Source organism: Pristis pectinata, chromosome 30 (assembly GCF_009764475.1).
Source record: "Pristis pectinata isolate sPriPec2 chromosome 30, sPriPec2.1.pri, whole genome shotgun sequence".
Lineage (NCBI taxonomy): Eukaryota > Metazoa > Chordata > Chondrichthyes > Rhinopristiformes > Pristidae > Pristis > Pristis pectinata.
The window spans coordinates 6508252-6529003 of record NC_067434.1 but is presented as its reverse complement, the minus strand read 5'-3'; the positions used below and the strand labels follow the sequence as shown (position 1 = coordinate 6529003).

Here is a 20752-nt window from a genome sequence, read left to right as displayed (position 1 = left end):
AAAAACTTGCCCTGCACATCTTCATTAAATTTTCCCCCTCTCACCTTAAATGCATGTCCATTAGTACTTGACATTTCTTCCCTGGGAAAACGATTCTGACCGTCTACCCTGTCTATGCCTCTCATAATTTTATAAACCTCAATCAAGTCTCCCCCCAGCCTCCGACACTCCAGAGAAAACAACCCAAGTTTGCCAAACCTCTCCTTGTAGCTCATGCCCTCTAGTCAAGGCAGCATCCTGGTGAACCTCTTCTGTACCCTTTCCAAAGCCTCCACATCCTTCCTGCAAACAATACCCCAAGTGCGGCCTAATCTAAGTTATATACAGCTGCAACATGACTTCCTTACTCTTACGCTCAGTGCCCTGACCAATGAAGGCAAGCATACCATATGCCTTCTTTACTTGTGTGGCTATTTGAATTTAACCTACTCCATTTCCATGGCAGTATTTGAACTCATGTTCAGATCAATAGTCCAGGTCAGGGAAAACAGTCACCGGGACAAATGTGGGGGAATGGGATTGCTCTGAGAGATGGTCTAAATTCAGTGGGCTGTATATGTTGTAATATCTCACATTTCTGTGGCATAAGGAAATATGACATCTAAAATTTTAATTAAGCCAAAGTGTTCTGGCAGATCGGATAAAGGACTGTTCAGAACATTACAGTCCGGATCCCCGTTGGGAATGGTTGATCACCAGTGAACACACACCAATACTCATTGAGGGGTCAGCGGTTGAAGGGGTGAGCAGCTTCAAGTTCCTGGGCGTCAACATCTCAGAGGATCTATCTTGGGCCCAACATATTGATGCAATCATGAAGAAGGCATGCCAGCGGCTTTACTTCATTAGGAATTTGAGATTTGGTATGTCACCAGAGATTCCTGCAAATTTCTATAGATGTATGGTGGAGAGCATTCTGACTGGTTGCAGTACTGCCTGGTATGGAGGCTCCAGTGTGCAGGATCGAAAGAGGCTGCAGAGGGTTGTAGACTCAGCCAGCTCCATCACGGGCACAACCCTCCCCGCCATTGTGGACATCTTCAAGAGGCAACACCTCAAGAGGGCGGCATCCATCACTAAGGACCCTCACCAGCTGGGACATGCCCTCTTCTCATTACTACCATCAGGGAGGAGGTACAGGAGCCTGAAGACCCACACTCAACGATTCAGGGACAGCTTCTTCCTCTCCGCCATCAGATTTCTGAATGGTCCGTAATCCCATGAACACTACCTCGTTATTCCTCTTTTGCACTATTTATTTATTTTTGTGACTTATAGTAATTTTTATGTCTTGCACTGTACTGCTGCCGCAAAGCAACAAATTTCACAACATACGTCAGTGATAATAAACCTGATTCTGATTCGAGAACGGCCGGAGAGTACACATTGAAAAAGTGAGACAGGTATCGTTGCTGCCTGCTTCAATCATTGATCAGAGGGCCAAGTCACAGAGGGCATTCACATCTTCTGGAACAGAGGTTGATCCTAAGGCCTGGGGTGGGTACACAGGGGAGACAGAGCAGCTTCAGTCAGTTGCTTTGACACAAGGAAACAATCTGTTGTTCCTTTAACTCACTGGGCACTCCACTTTGTTTTAAAGGGAAGGTGCTTCCCCCCAGAGGCAGTCAGTTGATACTGCAGCTAAATGGCAGCTGACACAAATCAACCCAAATATTAAAAGAATTCTAATTTACATAAACTTCTGAGGCATCAGTTTGTCTTCTATTTCTCTTATGTGCAATGATAATCTGTTCAAGAAAACTTCAATTCTTCTGTTTAGTGAGACAACCTACATAAAAATAGTGACTAAAGCAACCGGTGCATTGGTCAATTCATTGACACACTTTTATTAATTTTATAATCCAACAGGAGACTCAGCAATGTAATACAGCAGGAAGCTAGGCATTGGAATACAGGGTAAAACTCAAGATTGTAATGCAGGAGAAGTCTCAGCAATAGAATACAGAGAAAGGCAATTTACACTGTTATAATACAGGAGAAAAGGGGAAAGTTCAGTATTCTAAACAGGACGAAGCTTAGGACTATAACATTAGGTGAAGCTCAAGAATATAATGCAAGGTGAAGCTCAGGAATGTAATACAATGTGAAGCTCTGAGTCGTAATATAAGGTGAAGCTCAGGACTGTAATATGGTGAAGCTCTGAGTCATGACACAGGCTGAATCAGCGTTATAACATATGGTTGTGACATGTTCTTGATCTTTGCCGTTTTCAGTGGATTCTGAGTAATTATGATACAGAATGCCTGGATTCCCACACCGCAGTGTTGGATGGGAGGATTAATCTCCACACAATAAGCAGGTGTTTTTACTCTTGATTCTCCCTCGGAGTTTTTCCTTGAGTTCCCTTTCAAAGGTTGAAGTTATGTCAGTCTCATGGCTGTAGTTGTACAGTGCATCTCGACAGTGCTCAAGGAAGTAATGAGATGGTTGTGCACTTACTGCTGTAGGGTGTTCTGTGAACGGAACAAATGGATTTATGAGCTGAAGTGAGCCCACTGTTCTGTGGTTTCACTGTCCAGAAGACTTCAACAACAGTCAGTCAACATGTGCACTGAGCTATGCACTGGTTCTCCATGTTGGTGATTCAAATATATGGGAGCACCTGTCTCCACGGCCTCCAGTGTGTCCTGGATCCCAGCCACCCTCTGGGTGAACAATTTCTTTCTCATATCCCCTCTAAAACTCTTACCCCTTACCCAAAATTTACACCCTCTGGTTTTAGAAATGGGGAAAACCTCCCTACTAGTGATCCTCACAAAGTTGTACACCTCAGTCAGGACACCTCCTCGGGAAAACAGACCCATCCCCTCCATCCAGCTCTCCCACATGTCCGGTGTCCCTGGGAATATCCCTCAGTGACATCTTCAGTTCAAATCCTCTGCAGAAAGTTAGCCTGGGGGACCCACCTGTGCAGACAGCCAGCTGATTCCCTCCAACGTACTGAGTGGTCCATTTATATTCTGTTGCTTCTCCACACCTCTCATACGGTCGACTCAACCTAAGGAACTGGAAGTCAAAACCCTGTGCAGAGTAAAGTGACATTAGTGATGGTTTATCTCCACATGAAGAAACCTCTCCCTCTACAATGTATCCAGGTACTGTGTGCTCTCAAAGTCCAGCTCACAAGTCAAGGGTATGGAACACAATGTCAAGGATCACCAAGGTAACGCTCATCTCATGCATCCAGCATCGGGATCTCCCAGGCATTTCATTACTCTTTCTCATTGTGACTGGCAGGTAATTTAATATAGAAGGGTGTGTGCATGTGTGTGTACGTGTGTGCACACATATGTGTGTGTGTGCGCGCACACGTGTGTGTGTGTGTGTGCATCCTGTCCATGTGTATGTGTCTATGTATATATGTAATAAGCACACAGCTGTGTAAGTGCAGACATGTGTGTCAATTCTGAAGAACAGTGGGGTTAATTAGTCCCAGCCGATCAATTATCCATCAACCACTGTCTCTGTAACAGATAATTTGGCCATCGTCACATTGCTGTTTGTGACCCTTGCTGTGAGCAGCTTGCCTGCCACGTTTCCCATGTTGTAACAGTGACCACGTTCCAAAAGTACTTTCACTGAGTTCATGAACAATACTGTAAAAGCCTGATGTTTCACCTGACCACACACACCTGTGTGTTCATGCCTCCCTGTTTGTTTGCTTACTATAATCCTATGTATGTATGTATGTACATGCCTTTGACAGTCTCATGATCCCAGCAGTAATGAAGCTCATCTCACCAATTCTTTCCTTGATCCTGTGACCACGTTATGCTGCTGAAGCAACACTTGTTATGAATCAGTAACACCAGTCAAATGGACATCAGGGAGGCTAAAGCCATCATCTCATCCCCATCATCACAAATACCTCGGTCATTCCAGCAGTGTGCTCACTACAGCACTATACCTGACTCAAAGGATAATCACTCTGTAGGTGCAGAAATTCGAATGGTGTACCACTTCAATACTGCACCTGTCCAAGTAGTGTACCACTCCAGTACTGACCTGACCTGGTAGTGTAAGACTCCACTAGTATACCTGTCCTGGTAGTGTACCACTTCAGTAGTATACCTGTACTGCTGGTGTACCACTCTAGTAGTATACCCACCCTAGTAGGGTACCACTCCAGGAGCATACCTGTCTTGTAGTGTACCACTTGACAGTTGAACTCGACAGTTTCATAACGTTGAACAGTCTCTGTTCCAAGCCTACCCCGGCCCCCTTCCTCAACTCTTTCTCTGCTATATCGACGACTGCATTGGTGCCACCTCTTGTACCCGTGTGGAACACGACAGTTTTATAAATTCACCACTAATTTTCACCCAGCTCTCCAATTCACTTGGACTATCTCTGACACCTCTCACTCCTTCCTCGATCTTTCTGTCTCCATCTCAGGAGATTCCTTATCCACTGACATTTTCTACAAACCCACTGACGCCCACAGCTACCTCGATTACAGCTCCTCCCACCCTGGCTCTTGCAAGGACGCGATCCCTTTTTCTCAATCTCTCCTCGTCTGCCGCATCTGTTCCCATGATGAGGTTTTCCACTCCAGGACATCCGAGATGTCCAACTTCTTTTCTAGCTGGGGCTTCCCCCCGACTGCGGTCGAGAGAGCTCGTACCCGCATCTCTGCCATTTCTGGCACCTCTGCTCTCTCCCCCACCCCTCCCACAGGGATAGGGACCCTTTGTCCTCAAATTTCTTCCCACCAGCCTACGTATCCAACATATCATTTTCCGCCACTTCCGCCATCTCCAATGGGACCCACCACCAAGCATATCTTCCCCTCCCCACACCTTTCTGCCTTTCGCAGGGACAACTCTGTCCGTGATTCCCTAGTTCACTCCTCCCTCTCCCCCCCCACCCATCTCACTCTCACTCCGGGAACTTTCCACTGCCCCCGCCGTACGTGCAACACCTGCCCCTACACCACCTCCATCACCTCCATCCAGCGACCCAAACAGTCCTTTCAGGTGAGACAGAGATTCACCTGCACCTCCCTTAATATCATCTACTGCATTCGGTGCTCCGAGTGTGGCCTCCTCTACATTGGTGAGACCAAACGCAGACTAGGTGACCATTTCGCAGAACACCTGCACTCCGTCCGTAACCGCGATCTGCATCTCCCCGTTGCCGGTCACTTCGACTCCCCCTCCCACACTATCACTGATATGTCAGTCCTCGGCCTCCTCCACTGCCAGGAGAATTCCAAGCGCAAACTGGAGGAACAGCAGCTCATTTTCCGTCTTGGAATCTTACAGCCTAACGGCATGAACATTGAATTCTCCCACTTTAAGTAATCCCCTCACCCCCCCTCCACAGACCTCCCCCCCACCGCGCTTCTTCTCTTCTTCCCTTTCCTAGTCTCTTTTTTTCTACCTCTTTTTCCTTTCCCTTCTTGCCTTTGGTTGTTCCCCGGTGGATCTGCTCTCCCCTCCTCCCCCACACCTGCCTATCACCATCTCTTACCTGCATCTACCTATCACCACCTTGTGTCCACCCCACCTCCCCTCTTTTGTCCACCTATCACTGCTCTGCTTTTCCCTCCTATATATCGGGCTTCCCCTTTTCCTATCTTCAGTCCTGAAGAAGGGTCCTGACCCGAAACGTTGACCGCCTGCTATTCTCTGCAGATGCTACCTGGCCTGCTGAGTTCCTCCAGCATCATCGTGTTTTTCATCCAGATTCCAGCATCTGCGGTCCTTTGTCTCTCTAGTATACCTGCCCTAGTTGTGTACCACTCCACTACTGCACCTGTCCGGGTAGTGAACCACTCCAGTAGTATACATGCCCTGGCAGTGCACCACTGCAGTAGTATACCTGTCCCAGTAGTGTATACCTCCAGTGGTATCCCTGCTCTGGTAGAGTAGCACTCCAGTAGTATACCACTCAGAGTAGTGTACCACTCCAGTAGTATTCCTGTCCTTATCGTGTACCACTCCCATAGTATACCAGTCACAGTAGTGTACCACTCCAGCAGTGTACCTGCTCTGATGCTGTACTATCACCTGTGATATCTGTCACTGCAGAAAATAACATGCCTGGCTTATTTGTCCTCCCTATTCATGTTCTCCTCCAGACAACACTCAACCTCTCAAATACCCCAACCTCTTTCAGATAATTCCATTCATTTGCACATTCTCTGTACACTCATCCGCCAATACAGACCCTCATTCTCTTTTCCAATCTCAGGCCACTTCATGGGACAATCACATTCCTTGCGTTTTCCGAAGACAGGAGAACTTCAGCTCTCCACAATCCAACCAGCTGCTGCCACACTTGGGTTCTTCCTCACCGAAGAACCCTCTACCTCTATTCACCTCCCATGAAACTTCTGTAGATGCTTTGATGCAGCAGTTTGGTTTCTTTTACACTGAGTTTGAATGTGATGCAGGTTAATCAGAAACCAAGGTTGCTGCAATTGTATAGAGCCCTGGTGAGACCACTGCAGGTGCATGTGCACAGTTGTGACCTATTCACCTACAAAATGATAGACCTGACATAGAGGGAGTGCTGTGAGGATTCATTCAACTGATTCTTGGGATGGTGGGATTGTCACTGGAGGAGAGGTTGAGTAAACTCGGCCTGTATTCTGTAGAGTTTAGAAGAATGAGAGGAGATCTAACCTGCACACCTAAATAGACCGGATGCCAGGAGGATGGTTCCCTTGGCTGAGGAGCCAAGAACCAGGGGTCACATCTCAGAGTAAGGGGTTGGCCATTTAGAATCAAACTGAGGTGAAGTTTCTTCCTTTAGATGGTGGTGATTCTTTAGAATTCTTTACCCTGGGAGGCTGCGGAGGTTCAATCACTGAGATGGTTTAGAACAGAGGTGGATGAAGTCCTTGATATTAAGGGAATGGGTGGCTATGGGGATGGATCATAAGATATAAATACAGGAGCAGAATCAGGCCACTTGGCCCATCAAGTCTGCTCCACCATTCAATCATGGCTCATTTTTTTAACCCCATTCCTCCGCCTTCTCCCTGTAACCCTTAACCCCCTCACCAATCAAGGATCTATCAATCTCTGCCTTAAATACACCCCTTAATTGTGCTAAAAAATGGTTGAAGATAGCTATGGTCTTGATGTATGGTGGAGCAAGCTTGAAGGGTCAGACGATATTCTCCTGCTTCTATTTCTAAGATTATGCTCTTTCTTGCTATATCACACACAGCCTTCCATAGAGTTATGCAGCAAGGAAGCAGGCCCTTTGGCCCAACTCATCCATGCTGACCAAGTTACCTGACCAAGCCAGTCCCATTTGCCTGCGTTTGGCCCATATCCCTCTAAACCTTTCCTATCCGTGGACCTGTCCAAATGTTGTGACCGTACCCGTCACTACCACTTCCTCTGGCAGGGGAACAAGGTGTGATTCCCCACAACGCCCACTTTGATGCAAGGCTGTCCTTCAGAGATACTCATGTCATTGACCGGGTATGGGGTGAAGCTGCCTGCCTGGTGTTTTTGAGCGAAGAGGAGAGAGGGAGATCAAGGTTCGAAGGAGAGCTTAGGATGAAAGGTTTGTATGTCTCAATGAGATCTCCTCTCGTTTTTCAATGTTCTAGAGAACACAGGCCTAGTCTATTCAACTTCTGACCTCTGTCCCCCTCTCCCCTTTCACTCAACTGTGGAAAGGGGAAGTCAACCAGTATCCTCCTCACTGACTAATTCGATGAATGACTCCTCTGGGCAAGTGTGCATCTATGAACGTCAGGAGACCTCACATTCCAAATCCTCAAACATTTATTCCGATTTGTGATTGGAAGAAAACAACCTTCGAGCCCACCAATTGGGGTGTGATGCAACTGTGTGTGCTCTGACCCAGCTGTAACCACATGATCTCCTGAGGGAGGCAGAGGTAGCTGTGGGGCGCAGGGAAATGGAGATCCAGGTGGGAGCACTGCCGTAAGCTGATCACACAATCCTCGATTTTCTCTCATTTTTTCTGCTGCTCCCTTTACTAGTGTTTCTCTGTCCGACTTGACTCCAAACCCTTCTAGCTCTCTAGTTGTTCAGTTTCAGGTTGCCTCTAAAGGAAACATCTTAATCCTGGAGGCCTAACCTGGATCAATAAGAAGAGACATCATTTCCTTCCTATACACTCTCCTCTGATTCCCAATATCAGATGTAGGCACCTTTTTCCTACATTTATATAGCATCTATCACAGCCTCAGTGGTCCCAAAGTACTTTACAGATTAACTAAGCTTGAAGTGGTGCTATCTGAGGGGCAACTTTTTCAGCCAGAGTGTGGTCAGTATCTGGAATGAGCTGCCAGAGGAAGTGGTTGAGGCAGGTACATTAATAATATTCAATAGGTACTTGGACAGGTACATGGATCGGAAAGGTTTAGAGGGATATGGGCCAAAAGCGAGCAATTGGGACTAGCTTAGATGGGAATCTGGGTCGGCCTGGACCAGATGGGCTGAAGAGCCTGTTTCCATGCTGTATAACTTTATGACTCTACGTAAGGTTGGTGACAGGATGGTACAGTAGCCCAGTTAATAGAGCTGCTACCTCAGAGCTCCAGAGGCCCAGGTTCAATCCTGACTTTGGGTGCTGTCTGTGTGGAGGTTGCACGTTCTCCCTGTGACCACAAAGGTTTCCCCCCCTGGTTCTCTGGGTTCCTTCCACGTCCCAAAGATGTGCTGGTTGGTAGGTTAATTGGCAGCCGTAAATCGCCCCCGATGTGTGGTAGAATTCTGGAGGGAGTTTGTGAGAAAGTTGGGAGAATAAAATGGCATTAATGTAAGCTTTCTGTGCTTGATGGCTGGTGCAGACTACCCACACTGACATGTCTGTCCACGGTCTCCTCTACTGTCACGCTGAGGCCAGACGCAGGCTGGAGGAGCAACACCTTATATTCAGTCTCCAACCCAACGGCATCAACATTGATTTCCGGTAACCCCTCCCCACTGTTTTCCTCCCCCCACTTGCTTTCCCTCATTCCTGTGGCCCCTTCACCCCTTCTCTTTCTCCTCCCCCACCCTCACGACCTCCCCACCTCCTTCCCTTTATTCCATGGTCAACTGTCCTCTCCTATCAGATTCCTCCTTCTTCAGCCTTTTGTCTCTTCCACCTATCACGTCTCAGCTTCTCACATCACTCCCTTTTACCCCTGCCCCGTCCCACCTACTTGGACTCACCTATCACCTGCCAGCTCGTGCACCTCCCCCTCCCCACGCCCTTTTATTCTGGCTTCTGCCCTCTTCCTTTCCAGTCCCGATGAAGGGTCTCGACCTGAAACGTCGACTGTTCATCTCCCTCCACAGACGCTGCCTGACCTGCTGAGTTCCTCCAGCATTCTGTGTGTTACATTCGGCTGAAAGGCCTGTTTCTGAGTTTGGATGACTCTAAAGTTTACTCACCAAAGACAACAGCCTAAGTGAGCATCTTAAATGACTTTGATCTGAAGGACTACTTCCTGAAAGGCCATTGGTTCCCTCCATGCTACTGAGCGATCACACTAACAATGACGTGTGCCTGGGAGCAGACAGTTACACACGAAGAAGGTATCACTGAGTGAACGACCAGGAGAGTTGACACCCGTGGTCTGCGGAGTTGCCATGCATCACTGATGCAGGCGAGAGAGCGATGAAGGTCGAGAACACTCACCGAGGCGGCTAAAGTTCACGCTGTGCGCGGCACGGATTCCCTACCTTGTTACACATCGGCTTGCAATAGCGGGTCTTGTTCAGGGTGAGACATACCAGGCCACCGCCAGTGGGAACAATGGGTGAGCTGCAGTTCCTGGGGATGACACCCTGACAATCTTTAAAGGAAGCACAAATATTGCATTTGCAAACTTAGAAAGGGCAAGAGATTCTGCACCAAATTAGCCAAACTCTGATAATCCGCTATCCGACTGTTTGGAAATTCCGATGGTTTGGTGCTTGGCTCAGCAGAGCCCCAGTTCCCGTGCTCCCTTCAATCTCACCAGAGCCCCAGTTCCCGTGCTCCCTTCAATCTCACCAGAGCCCCAGTTCCCGTGCTCCTTTCAATCTCACCAGAGCCCCAGTTCCCGTGCTCCCTTCAATCTCACCAGAGCCCCAGTTCCCGTGCTCCCTTCAATCTCACCAGAGCCCCAGTTCCCGTGCTCCCTTCAATCTCACCAGAGCCCCAGTTCCCGTGCTCCCTTCAATATCACCAGAGCCCCAGTTCCCGTGCTCCCTTCAATCTCACCAGAGCCCCAGTTCCCGTGCTCCCTTCAATCTCACCAGAGCCCCAGTTCCCGTGCTCCCTTCAATCTCACCAGAGCCCCAGTTCCCGTGCTCTCTTCAATCTCACCAGGGCCCCAGTTCCTGTGCCCCTATTAAACTCACAGGGCACTGGTTCCCACTCTCCCTTTAAACCCATTGGGGCCCATTTCCTGAACTCCTTTTAATCTCACCGGAGCCCCATTTCTTTTTTCTTATATTCATTCAAGGGATGTGGGCTTCGCAGGCTGAGCCAGCATTTAATTGCCCGTCCCTTGTTGCCTTTGAGAAGGTGGTGGCGAGCTGCCTTCTAGAACCACTGCGGTCCTTGAGGTGTGGGTGTACCCACAGTGTTGTTAGGGAGGGAGTTCCAGGACTCTGAACCAACGGCACTGAGACACTTCCAAGTCAGGAAATATTAGTTCCTGCGCTCCCTTTAATCCTGCCACAGCCCTGGTTCCCTCCTCCCCTTACTCTCCCTGGGGCTCTGTTTCCTGCACTCCCTTTAGATTCAAGAGCTTCACTGGAAAATGTATTATATTTGTGTATCATTTAAAAAAGAGTGAATTAAAAGTGTTTTAGGGTATTAATCAGTGTAATATCCAAAGTTCTGGAAAACCTGTCAGTCTGGAACCTCCAATATCCAGAAGGTGCTGGATTATCAGAATTGCTCTGTATTGTGCCACTGTAGAAGTAGCTTCAAGATAAATGTGTCAAAATACAAATCAAAAAGCAAAAAATACTGCAGATGCTGGAAATTCAAAATGAAGACAGAGAATGCTAGAAGCTCTCAGCAGATCAGGCAGCACCTCTGGGGAGAGAACTGCAGTTAATATTTTGGGTCGGGGATCCTTTCACCAAATTAGAAAAAAATGAGAAGACAAGAGTCACAGTCACAGAGGGAGAAGAGAACGGAGGGAATATCAGTGGTGGGGCAGACCAAAGTTGTTGAAGTAACAATTACTTTACAAACTAGTTTTTGGAACAAAATGATACGGAAACAATCTGAAACTTAACAATTTGAGACCAAAGTACATCCACGTCAGTGGAGAAAAGGGGGCTTACCTGCAATTATTAAACTCAGTGTTAAGTTCCAAGGGATGTAATGTGCCTAGTTGGAAGATGTATGCTATTCCTTGAGCTTACGCTGGAACAATATGGGAAGTTGGAGGGGTCGTATTGGGAATGGGACAGAGAATTAAAGTAAGGATGATTGGAAACTCATGGTCCCTCTTGAGGACTGAACGAGGACGTTCTGCAAAGTGGTCACTTAATCTGTGCCTGGTTTTTCCAATGTAGGGGGGACCATATTGTGACCTCTGGACTGTGGGGATGGAAGAAGCAAAGGGCAGGTGTACCACCTCCTACAGCTGCGTGGGAAAGTGGTGAGATAGGGAGCGGTTGGTGAAGATGGAGCAGGGAGCTGAAGAGGGAAGAGGCACTTCGGAATGACGAAAGGGGAGGAGAGAGAAGATACATCTGATGATGGAATCTCATTGGAGAAGATGGAAATTATGGAGGATGACTGGTTGAATGTGGAGGCTTGGTGGGTTGGAAAGTGAAGATAAAGGCAAACCTATCTGTGTACTAGCTGGGGGGAGAGGGGTTGAGAGCAGAAGCGCAGGAGATAGAGATGATAAGATGAAGAGTCCTGTCGGCGATGGTAGAGGGGAAGCCATGGTTAAGGGGAAAGGAAGACACTGGCGCGCCGTCTCATCAGAGCAGATACAACACAGAGACTGGGAGGATGGAATGGAGTCTTTACGGAAAGTGGATTGCAGGCGGTGTGTTTGAAAAAGCAATGGGAGTTGGCGGGCTCCTGATGATGCTCTCATTGGCATGATCTGGCCCATTGCGTCCTCTTTTCCACAAAGGCCTCCAGATTTCCAGAGTGAAGAGAAGTTTGGATAGGTACATGGATGGAAGGGGTTTAGAGGGATATGGTCAGGGTGCAGGTAGATGGGACTAGGCAGAAGATCAGATTAGCATGGACTAGATGGGCCAAAGGGCCTGTTTCTCTGCTGTAGTGGTCTATATGACTGGTTGACTAAGGTGAAAGATTTTGTGATCAGCGAAATCTACCTTGTACCTGACTGCATGAGCGATTCTGTCCGATTTGAAACGATCTGTAAAATGAGGCAGAGAGGAGGGGATGGAGCTGCCAGCTTTCACCGAAACAGCTGTGACCCTCAATGTACGGAGAGAGTGATGGGAGCAGTTCCTGGCCTAATCTCACACTGGATGCACTCTTGCATCGGTCAGCTCTCGTAACATCCCAGCTTAAAAGCAGAATATTTCTCTATTTGGATAATGTGGAGATGGAGAACTCATGAAGTTACTGCACTGGCAGTAATGCCTCTCACCTTTTTGGTTGGTTTAGGTTGAATACAAAGATGAGAACCACAGAACCTTGTCCCTCATTCAAAGCTCAACCCACGTCCCATTAAGTTGCTGTTCCAAAAGGACATTGGGTGCTCTGACTTAAATTTATCAGAGAGACAATACGAAAAGGTTGGCCCGTCCCAACTGAATGCAACAAGGAGTGAGGGACACAGGTGCAGGTAGCAATGGGCTGGATCACCAGGGTTCAGACACTGGAATTTCATGGAAGTAAAGGTTGGTACCTTTTCTATGGATGGACCTCAGGTTGTCAGCAGCAGTCTGCAACAGCCTGTAGAGTTCACTGCGCTTCGCGGGCTCCAACTCCTTGATGAACTGGTTAGTACAGTTGATGAATGACTGTAGAGGGAGTGAGAAACAATGTCAGATGTAGGATGTAGATGTAGAGCCTCCGCCTCACAGATCCAGAGACCTGAGTTCGAACCTGACCTCAGGAGCTGTCTGGGTGGAGTTTGCACATTCTTCCTGTGACCATATGAGTTTCCACCAGGTGTTATGGTTTTCTCCAACATCCCAACGATGTGTGGGCTGGTAGGATAATTGGCCACTGTAAATTGCCCCAAGAGTATGTAGGTGAGGGGTAGAATCTGGGGGGAGTTGATGAGAATGTGGAGAGAATAAAAGATGAGAGTAATGTCGGATTAGTGTAAATGGGTGGTGGGTGGTTGGCACGGACTCAGTGGGCTGAAGGGACTGTTTCCGCTCTGTAACTCGAAGTGACCATGGGCTTTGAACTGCCAACGTACTTGGAGGCACCTCTTCTCGCTCCCTGTCTGAACAAGGGAACTGTTCATCGAGTCATACAGCACAGAAAGAGGCTCTTCGACCCACCCAGTCCACGCCAGCCATCAACCACCCATTCACACAAATTCTACATTAATCACAGGGAGAACGTGCGGGCTCCACACAGACAGCACCGGAGGTCAGGATTGAACCCGAGTCTCTGACGCAGAGGGGCAGTGGCTATACCAGCTGTGCCACTGTGCTGCCAGGTAATGCTGCAGAGAATGAATCAACTCAAGTCTGTGCAGAGATTGAGAGACAAGCTTCTTTAAATCATCATGTGACATCTGGTTACAATGAATATATTATGCAAGGATACATAAAAGAGGGAGTTTCACCAAATTAATCAGCGCTAGAGGGTAGAGCCAGGAGGACAGAACAGGTTTGCATATTTGCTCAGTTGGCAAAATGCCAACTCTACAATACCTCTATGAGTCACTAGTTATTAACCGCGATGACTGAAGTGCACAGAGTGGACATGTTAAGGCTCCATCCCCATGGATTGTGGCATTGGAGAAACAGAGTCTCATATTGTCTGGGATGAGATGTTCTTATTGAGGGTGGACTATATCCTATTCATATCATTAGAGGAATATAGCAACAAGTGGAGGCCATTCAGCCCCTCAACAGCATTCCATCAGTTAGATCAAGCCTAACCAATATTTTGACCATCTAACCTCCTTGATGATTCTGAAAATCATTGCCTGGAAAATTTATTAATCTCAGTTTTCAATATTTTCATTGAGGCTGAACCAGAACAGCAGAGAGACTCTATGAATCCTTGGGTGTTCTCTGACATCATTTCCAAATGGATGAGTTCAAGTTTTAAGGTTGTGCCTCTGTCCATTGACCACAGCTGCTCACCTATATATGGTGAGATGCTTCCACACTGTGGGCTGAGAACTTGGTGACTTCAGACAACTTTACTTCTTCCTCTCTCAGGCTTCTGTTGCCAGATGTGTGGGGATGGAGTCCACGATGGTAAGGACTTGCTGGCAAATGCCATGGAATGGTTGTGAATAGCAAGGGAGGGTTTCAGGAGTTTCAACAATTTCAGGACGGTCCTGTGCAGGGGTATGGGGCATTGTGGTGAAAGAGTTTGGAAAAAATCCATGCAGAGCTGTTCAGGCTTTCTCTTCGTCTGCTCTCTTATCCTGATGGAAAAGCCGTAATTGCTTCTCCTTAAGGTTTGGATAATCTCCAGTCAGGGTCACTGAGCACATCAGACTCTGATCAGCATTTCCATTGGAGCTGTACTTAACAACATGGAAATTGCAGTGAATTTCTGTGATTTGGAATAGACTGTCTAAGGCTGTGATGGTTCAGTTCAAAAAGGAAGTCAATGTGTTCTTGAAAAATTAATTTCAGGGATACAGGGAAAGAGGCAGGACACGGGGCTAACAAGTTTGCTCTTGCAAAACACTGGCATGACCTTGATGGGCTTCTGCTGTGCAGGAGCAATTCTGGACTCTGTGGCCTTGGCTGGCATTCATTGTCCATCCTTAAGTGTCCTTGAAAAGGCTGGAATGAGCTGTCTTCGTGAAGCACCCCAGTCCTGGTGAAGGTGCTCATGAAATGCTGCTGGGAGGTCAACTTCAGGATTTAGACTCAGAATTCAGATCTTTTGTTTTATTCATTCAAGGGTTGTGAGCTTCGCAGGCTGAGCCAGCACTTAATTGCACGTCCTTTGAGAAGGTGGCGGTGAGCTGCCTTCTTGAACCGCTACAGTCCTTGAGGTGTGGGTGTACCCACAGTGTTGTGAGGGAGGGAGTTCCAGGATTTTGACCCAGCAACGGTGAAGGAACGGCAATATATTTCCAGGTCAGGATGGTGTGTGCCTTGGAGGGCAACTTCCAGGGGGTGGTGTTCCCCATGGTTTTGCTGCCCTTTGTCCTTCTAGTTGGTAGAGATCGTGGGTTTGGCAGGGAAGATTCCATAAGACCATTAGACATGGGAGCAGAATTAGGCCATTCAGCCCTTCGAGTCTGCTCTGCCATTCGATCATGGCTGATTTATTTTTCCCTCTCAACCCCATTCTCCTGCCTTCTCCCCATAACCTTTGACGCCCTAACTAATCAAGAACCTATCAATCTCCACTTTAAATATACCCAATGACTTGGCCTCCACAGCCGTCTGTGGCAATGAATTCCACAGATTCACCACCCTCTGGCTGAAGAAATTCCTCCTCATCTCTGTTCTAAAGGGACATCCTTCTATTCTGAGGCTGTGCCCTCTGGTCGTGGACTCTCCCACTACTGGAAACATCCTCTCCATGTCCACTCTATCCCGGCCTTTCAATATTCGGCAGGTTTCACTGAGATCCTTCTAAACTCCAATGAGTACAGGCCCAGAGCCATCAAACGCTCCTCATGTGCTAATCCTCTCATTCCCGGGATCATCTTGTAAACCTCCTCTGGACCGTCTCCAATGCCAGCACATCCTTCCTTAGATACGGGGCTCAAAACTGATCACAATACTCCAAATGTGGTCTGACCAACACCTTATAAAGCCTCAGCATTACGTCCTTGCTTTTATATTCTAGTCCTCTCGAAATGAATGCTAACATTGCATTTGGCTTCCTTACTACCGACTCAACCTGGAAGTTCACCTTTAGGGAATCCTGCACTAGGACTCCCAAGTCTCTTTGCACCTCCGAAATTCAGTTCCAAAATGGAAATGATGAGGAAGACAAAATGGAGAGCTGCAGAGCCAAAGGAAGACTTGAACAAGAAAACAAGCACCACCAGTTGGGAAAAAGAGCAGAGCAGCAGATTGGTGAGACTGGGCCAAAACTAATATGGACTCTGCCAGTGGAGGCAGTGTTAGAAGCTTTCATAGGGTGGAGACTAGAAGAAGTTTACATCCAGAAGCCTTGGTGCAAAAAAAATCTGTTGACAGAGATTGATACAAGTCCATGACTTGCATTAATGGAAAACAAATAAAATTACAGAGTTCCAGTTTGAAACCCACAACCCCTCTACTCTCCCCCCAGCTCTGAGGAAAGATCGCTGATCTGAAACATTGACTGGTGTCTCTTTCCACAGATGCTGCTTGACTGGCTGAGTTCTTCCAACGTTTCTGTTGTTACCTGACTTCCATTATTCAGGTTAGCACCACTCAGTGATCAATGTTGCTTCGGGAACTTCACATTGAGATCACTTTGTTCATGAACAAGGCATCGCGGTAAATGAAGCATTCATTTTTTGGGCAATGGAAGACCACACCTGAGGTTATTCGTGGACCATGGGTGCTCTCAGAGTGCTGTGCGTTAGCACAGCAAGACTGTAGGTAGAGTGGACTACAGTGCAGAGGCAGAGCCCAAGATACAGGCTTCAGAGGGAAAAGCAGTGGATGGGTCCAAAAAGGGAAAAAAGTAAGGGGGAGAAACATGTTTGGAAATGGAAAAGAAGGAAAGTCTACATGTAAGACAATGTGAGGACAAGAAAGAGAAGATAAGGAGTGCTAAAAGGCAACCAGAGACTGTTATTGTCAAGTCACGCTCTTTGGTAGTGTACCAGATACGTTGTATAATTGGATTGGTTGTAGTTATTAATTAGGACTATTAGATGTATGTGTTGTTTATGTAATCTGTGTACTTCATATAGTGCTTAAAGTTCTGGAGATAATTAACATTAATGTGACAATTATGGAGATGTTAAGTACATCTGGCAGTGAGGAACCTGTAGATGAATCTATGAAATGAGCATATTTATATTTGATAACTGTACAGTCATTTGAGTCATGGAGTCCATACGTAACAGAAACAGGCCCTTCAGCCCATCATCCCCATGCTGCCTGTATACCTATCTACACCAATCCCATTTACCCACATTAGGTTCATATCTTTCTGCGCCTCGGACAATTATATATGTGGACATTTTATGTAAATAATTAGTTGATAGCATAAATTCAAAAATGTAGATAGTTATCTGTCGATGTAAGTCAATGTTTGTAAATAGGTAATGGTCTGCATGGGTTCATTATCTTTTTTAAAGGGAAAACAATTTGGTAAATATAAATATGTGTGTACCTTTAAGAACTTGGTATATCACTTGGTATGACCTTGAAGCTTTCTTGTTCCAGACTCTGCTGTCGGCTTGACAATAGCTGCTTTCACCAAAGGATGTCCTATTGTTAAATCTCTCTGGACTGATAGTACATGTAATGTTATATACACCTACGAACATTACAAAATCCCAACTTAAGTCATGCTGTTCTATGTTTATCTCAACTGGGTGGGATCACACCCGGAATTTGGAGTTCTGATGGAGGCTTGGTATTTAAATTTCAGTTCAATCAACCAGTACTTCTGACACCATGTCTCAGTAAGTCTCACTTAAGACTGGAAAATAGTTGATAATCCAAGCTAACAACCAGGATATTTCATGAAAGAAAAGCAATGCTGACAATTTCAGGACAGGATTTCTTCCTGTGACCTCCTCCACTGAGGCAGACAGACTCTGGATCCTCCCACACTAAACATTGTTGCAACAGCACAGAGCAGTTAGTCCTTTGTATTAATAGTCATAATCCTTCAAGTGGTATCACCTTGCAACACTTTTGAGTGTTCCCAACCAATATTAGATATACCCCCGAGGTGAAAGGCAGTGTGTTCTCCCTCACTAGTCCCTCAGTTCTGCCTTTTGAATTAGTGGAGCTCCAAGCCTCCCAATCACTGAACCAGTTGATACCCAATGGCATTTTCTGATAATTCAGCTCCAGCTTCCAATGCCTGAACGATCTTTTTGCCCGGTCTGACTGAGGAAGCTAATCAGTACTCAATGTGCTAATAAAACTCGTACCTGTAGGCCGCTGGTAAAGTTTAGGTAGGTATCAAGGCCAAACGCATTTTGACAAGTGCCAGCATCCTTCATTACATATGCACCTAAAGCAAAAAAGTTATTTCATCAAAACTCATAAAAGTGGTCTCAGAATATTTACTACTCTTGCTCATGCATAGTATACACTATGCATCCAGTACATTGCATACCACAGCCATAGTACTTAATGGGCTGTACCTGCAACCTCTATAATACATACTGATCCTGTGCCTGTTACCGTGCAAAGATTTGCAATTCCTGCTCCCTTCCATCCTATCCACAGTACTTTACAGCAAGTTCAGTACCTTTTGCAGTCTAGTCATAGACTCATAGCGTCACTAAGCACAGAAGCAGGCACTTCGGTCCAACTGGTCCATGCTGACAAGAAGCCCATCTCCCTCTAAATTTGTCCTATCCACGTACCTGTCCAGCTGTCTTTTAAATATTGTTATTAAACTCTAGTTTCCAGACTCATGCCACATCCCAAAGCTGTGGGGTTAAAGGGTCACTGTAAATTCCCCTTGGTGTAGGTGGGAGGTATTTGGGGTAGAGTTGATGGGAATGTGGGGAGAATTGGTTACAAGGAAAATTAGTGGAGGAATGGGATTGCACTGTGTGACGGTTGGTCCAGGATATCAAGGGGTTGAGATGTCAACAGAAGGAACAATGTTGAGAGAATGGATGGTTTGGGGGGGAAGGTGAAGCGTTGAGGAGAGGAACGCTGCGGCGTGATGTGTGACCGGTTGTGGTGGTCAGTCGTGATGAGGATTGGGGAGTGTGGGGGGTTGGAGGTGTGTGTGGTTCCCAGTACTTGGGGGGGTGGTGGTGGGTATGCATTGCATACCACATCCATATTATTTAATGGGCGGAACCATAATGGTGAACATCAACCAAAAGACAGGGTAATGATGATGATAATAAGATGATCGGATGACGAGCTCAGTGAGGTCTCCTTTACCTAATGCCAGCCCAACCCTTCTTGTACGACCTCTTCAACATGTAACGTGCTGTCCACAGGTCTCAATGCTCACATGACGTTGAGTGACTTCTGCATGTTGTGTGACCCATAATTCACACACGGATGCAGAACAACGTTTCGAAAGGGTGCAACTCATGTGCCAAGGACCTGCCATTATGAGGTGATCAGCTTTGAGTTTAAGTCCCTTATGTAGCGGTGCAGGCCTCCTGGAACATCACACTTTTCCATGGTGGGGGTACCAAAAAATAAGAGGACATGCGTTTGAGGCCAAGGGGTTTTAAAGGGGATCTGAGGGGTAAGTTTTCCTCACGGAGAGTGTGTGATATTAGGAACCCATTGCCAGAGGAGGTGGTAGAATCAGAGACAATCACTATGTTTAAGAGACATTTAGACAGGCACTTAAATAGGCAAAACAGCGAAGGATATGGACCTAATGCAGACAAGTGTGATTACTCTAGATGGGCAGAAAGGTCAGCATGGAGGTGGTGGGCCAAAGGGCCTGTGTCTGTGCTGTTCAGCTCTATGACTACAGGGCTGGCCTGGATACATACCTGAGTAGGAGTCCAACGCACTGACAATGAGGCAATAGCTGGCAAATGCTGTGTCATGATCCCTGCATCCTAATCAATCAATTGCTATTAATTCAATCTCTCCCTCCTGCTCATATCTTTTACCCTTTATAGACTTTCTCAAGCTGCTGCCTAATTCCCTTTATAGGGATTGTTCTTGATACCGAGAAAGCTAAAACCTCTGAGTAGCTCCGATTGCAATTCCTGTTCTGGTAATGTTTTCACCCGCACTTTCTAGAGTTCCAGAGGTCTCACCCCATCTTCCCCCTTTTCCCCCTCACCCCTTGTTGCAGGGCTGCTTGCAGCGACCCAGTTTAAACGCACTGTACCTGGGGTGAGAATGCAGATGAAGCCGACCAGTCTGAGGACGGCAGGTGTGCGAGCCATGTCTGCTTGTCTGATTCCCGCTCACTGACCCCTGACTTGTTCTGGGGGCTGGCGTTTATATTGTACAGGGCTGGGAGACAGACAGAGCAAAGAAACTGTTAATCATTAAACAGGTTGAGAAATCCCTTCAACAATTGATTGTTCGATGCAGGAAAATGGATTTGGAAAGTCCATGTGGTCTTTGATTTCGAGGGGGAGGTTTTCACTTCTGGAAGATCACACACATTGCTCAAGGGCAGAGATCTACCGTGGAAGAGATGGCCAAGCTGCGAAAGTGTAACAGTGCAGGTCTGTAAAGGAGAAAGCAATTTTGGGTTGATTAAGTGGTAGGAAAGAAGACCCAATGGGAGAGAGAAAGACTTGTTGTTACCTTGTGACTGTGGGATGTGCCTCCACTGTGACTAATCAGAACAGTACAGTTTTGGAAAAAGCCTCTCAATCATCTATTGACCCTGCACGGGCAAGTCACTGTGGTTATTATGGAAAGCAAAGGGGGCGTCTAAAACAACCTCTCCCTCAATTCCCTTCAGCCGGCTTCACCTTAACTGTTTCTCGTCCTACGGAGAGTTTGAACTCTAAGGAGAGACTGGACAG

The 20752-nt window shown here is 46.9% G+C and overlaps 1 protein-coding gene across 1 annotated transcript; it reads right to left on the bottom strand.

Moving 5' to 3' along the window:
- Positions 1-1819: 1819 nt before the first annotated feature.
- Positions 1820-20230, bottom strand: si:ch1073-126c3.2 (uncharacterized protein LOC555816 homolog). The gene is made up of 6 exons (XM_052041434.1): positions 20101-20230; positions 18206-18288; positions 12845-12959; positions 9684-9796; positions 2928-3042; positions 1820-2474 (listed from the first exon to the last, which is right to left on the bottom strand). The coding sequence occupies exons 1-6, from the start codon at positions 20156-20158 to the stop codon at positions 2299-2301; spliced, it is 660 nt and encodes a 219-aa protein (XP_051897394.1). The 5' UTR covers positions 20159-20230; the 3' UTR covers positions 1820-2298.
- Between the last annotated feature and the right edge of the window lie 522 nt (positions 20231-20752).

What these genes read in the sequence shown, in the direction of transcription:
- si:ch1073-126c3.2 (XM_052041434.1), bottom strand. Translation starts at nt 20,158, where the DNA reads ATGGCTCGCACACCTGCCGTCCTCAGACTGGTCGGCTTCATCTGCATT. An exon ending in GAGGTCCATCCATAGAAAAG is followed by an intron (nt 9,797 to 12,844) that starts GTACCAACCTTT and finishes CTTCCTTTAAAG; the next exon opens with ATTGTCAGGGTGTCATCCCC. An exon ending in TCAGCTGGCTGTCTGCACAG is followed by an intron (nt 2,475 to 2,927) that starts GTGGGTCCCCCA and finishes TTCCGTTCACAG; the next exon opens with AACACCCTACAGCAGTAAGT.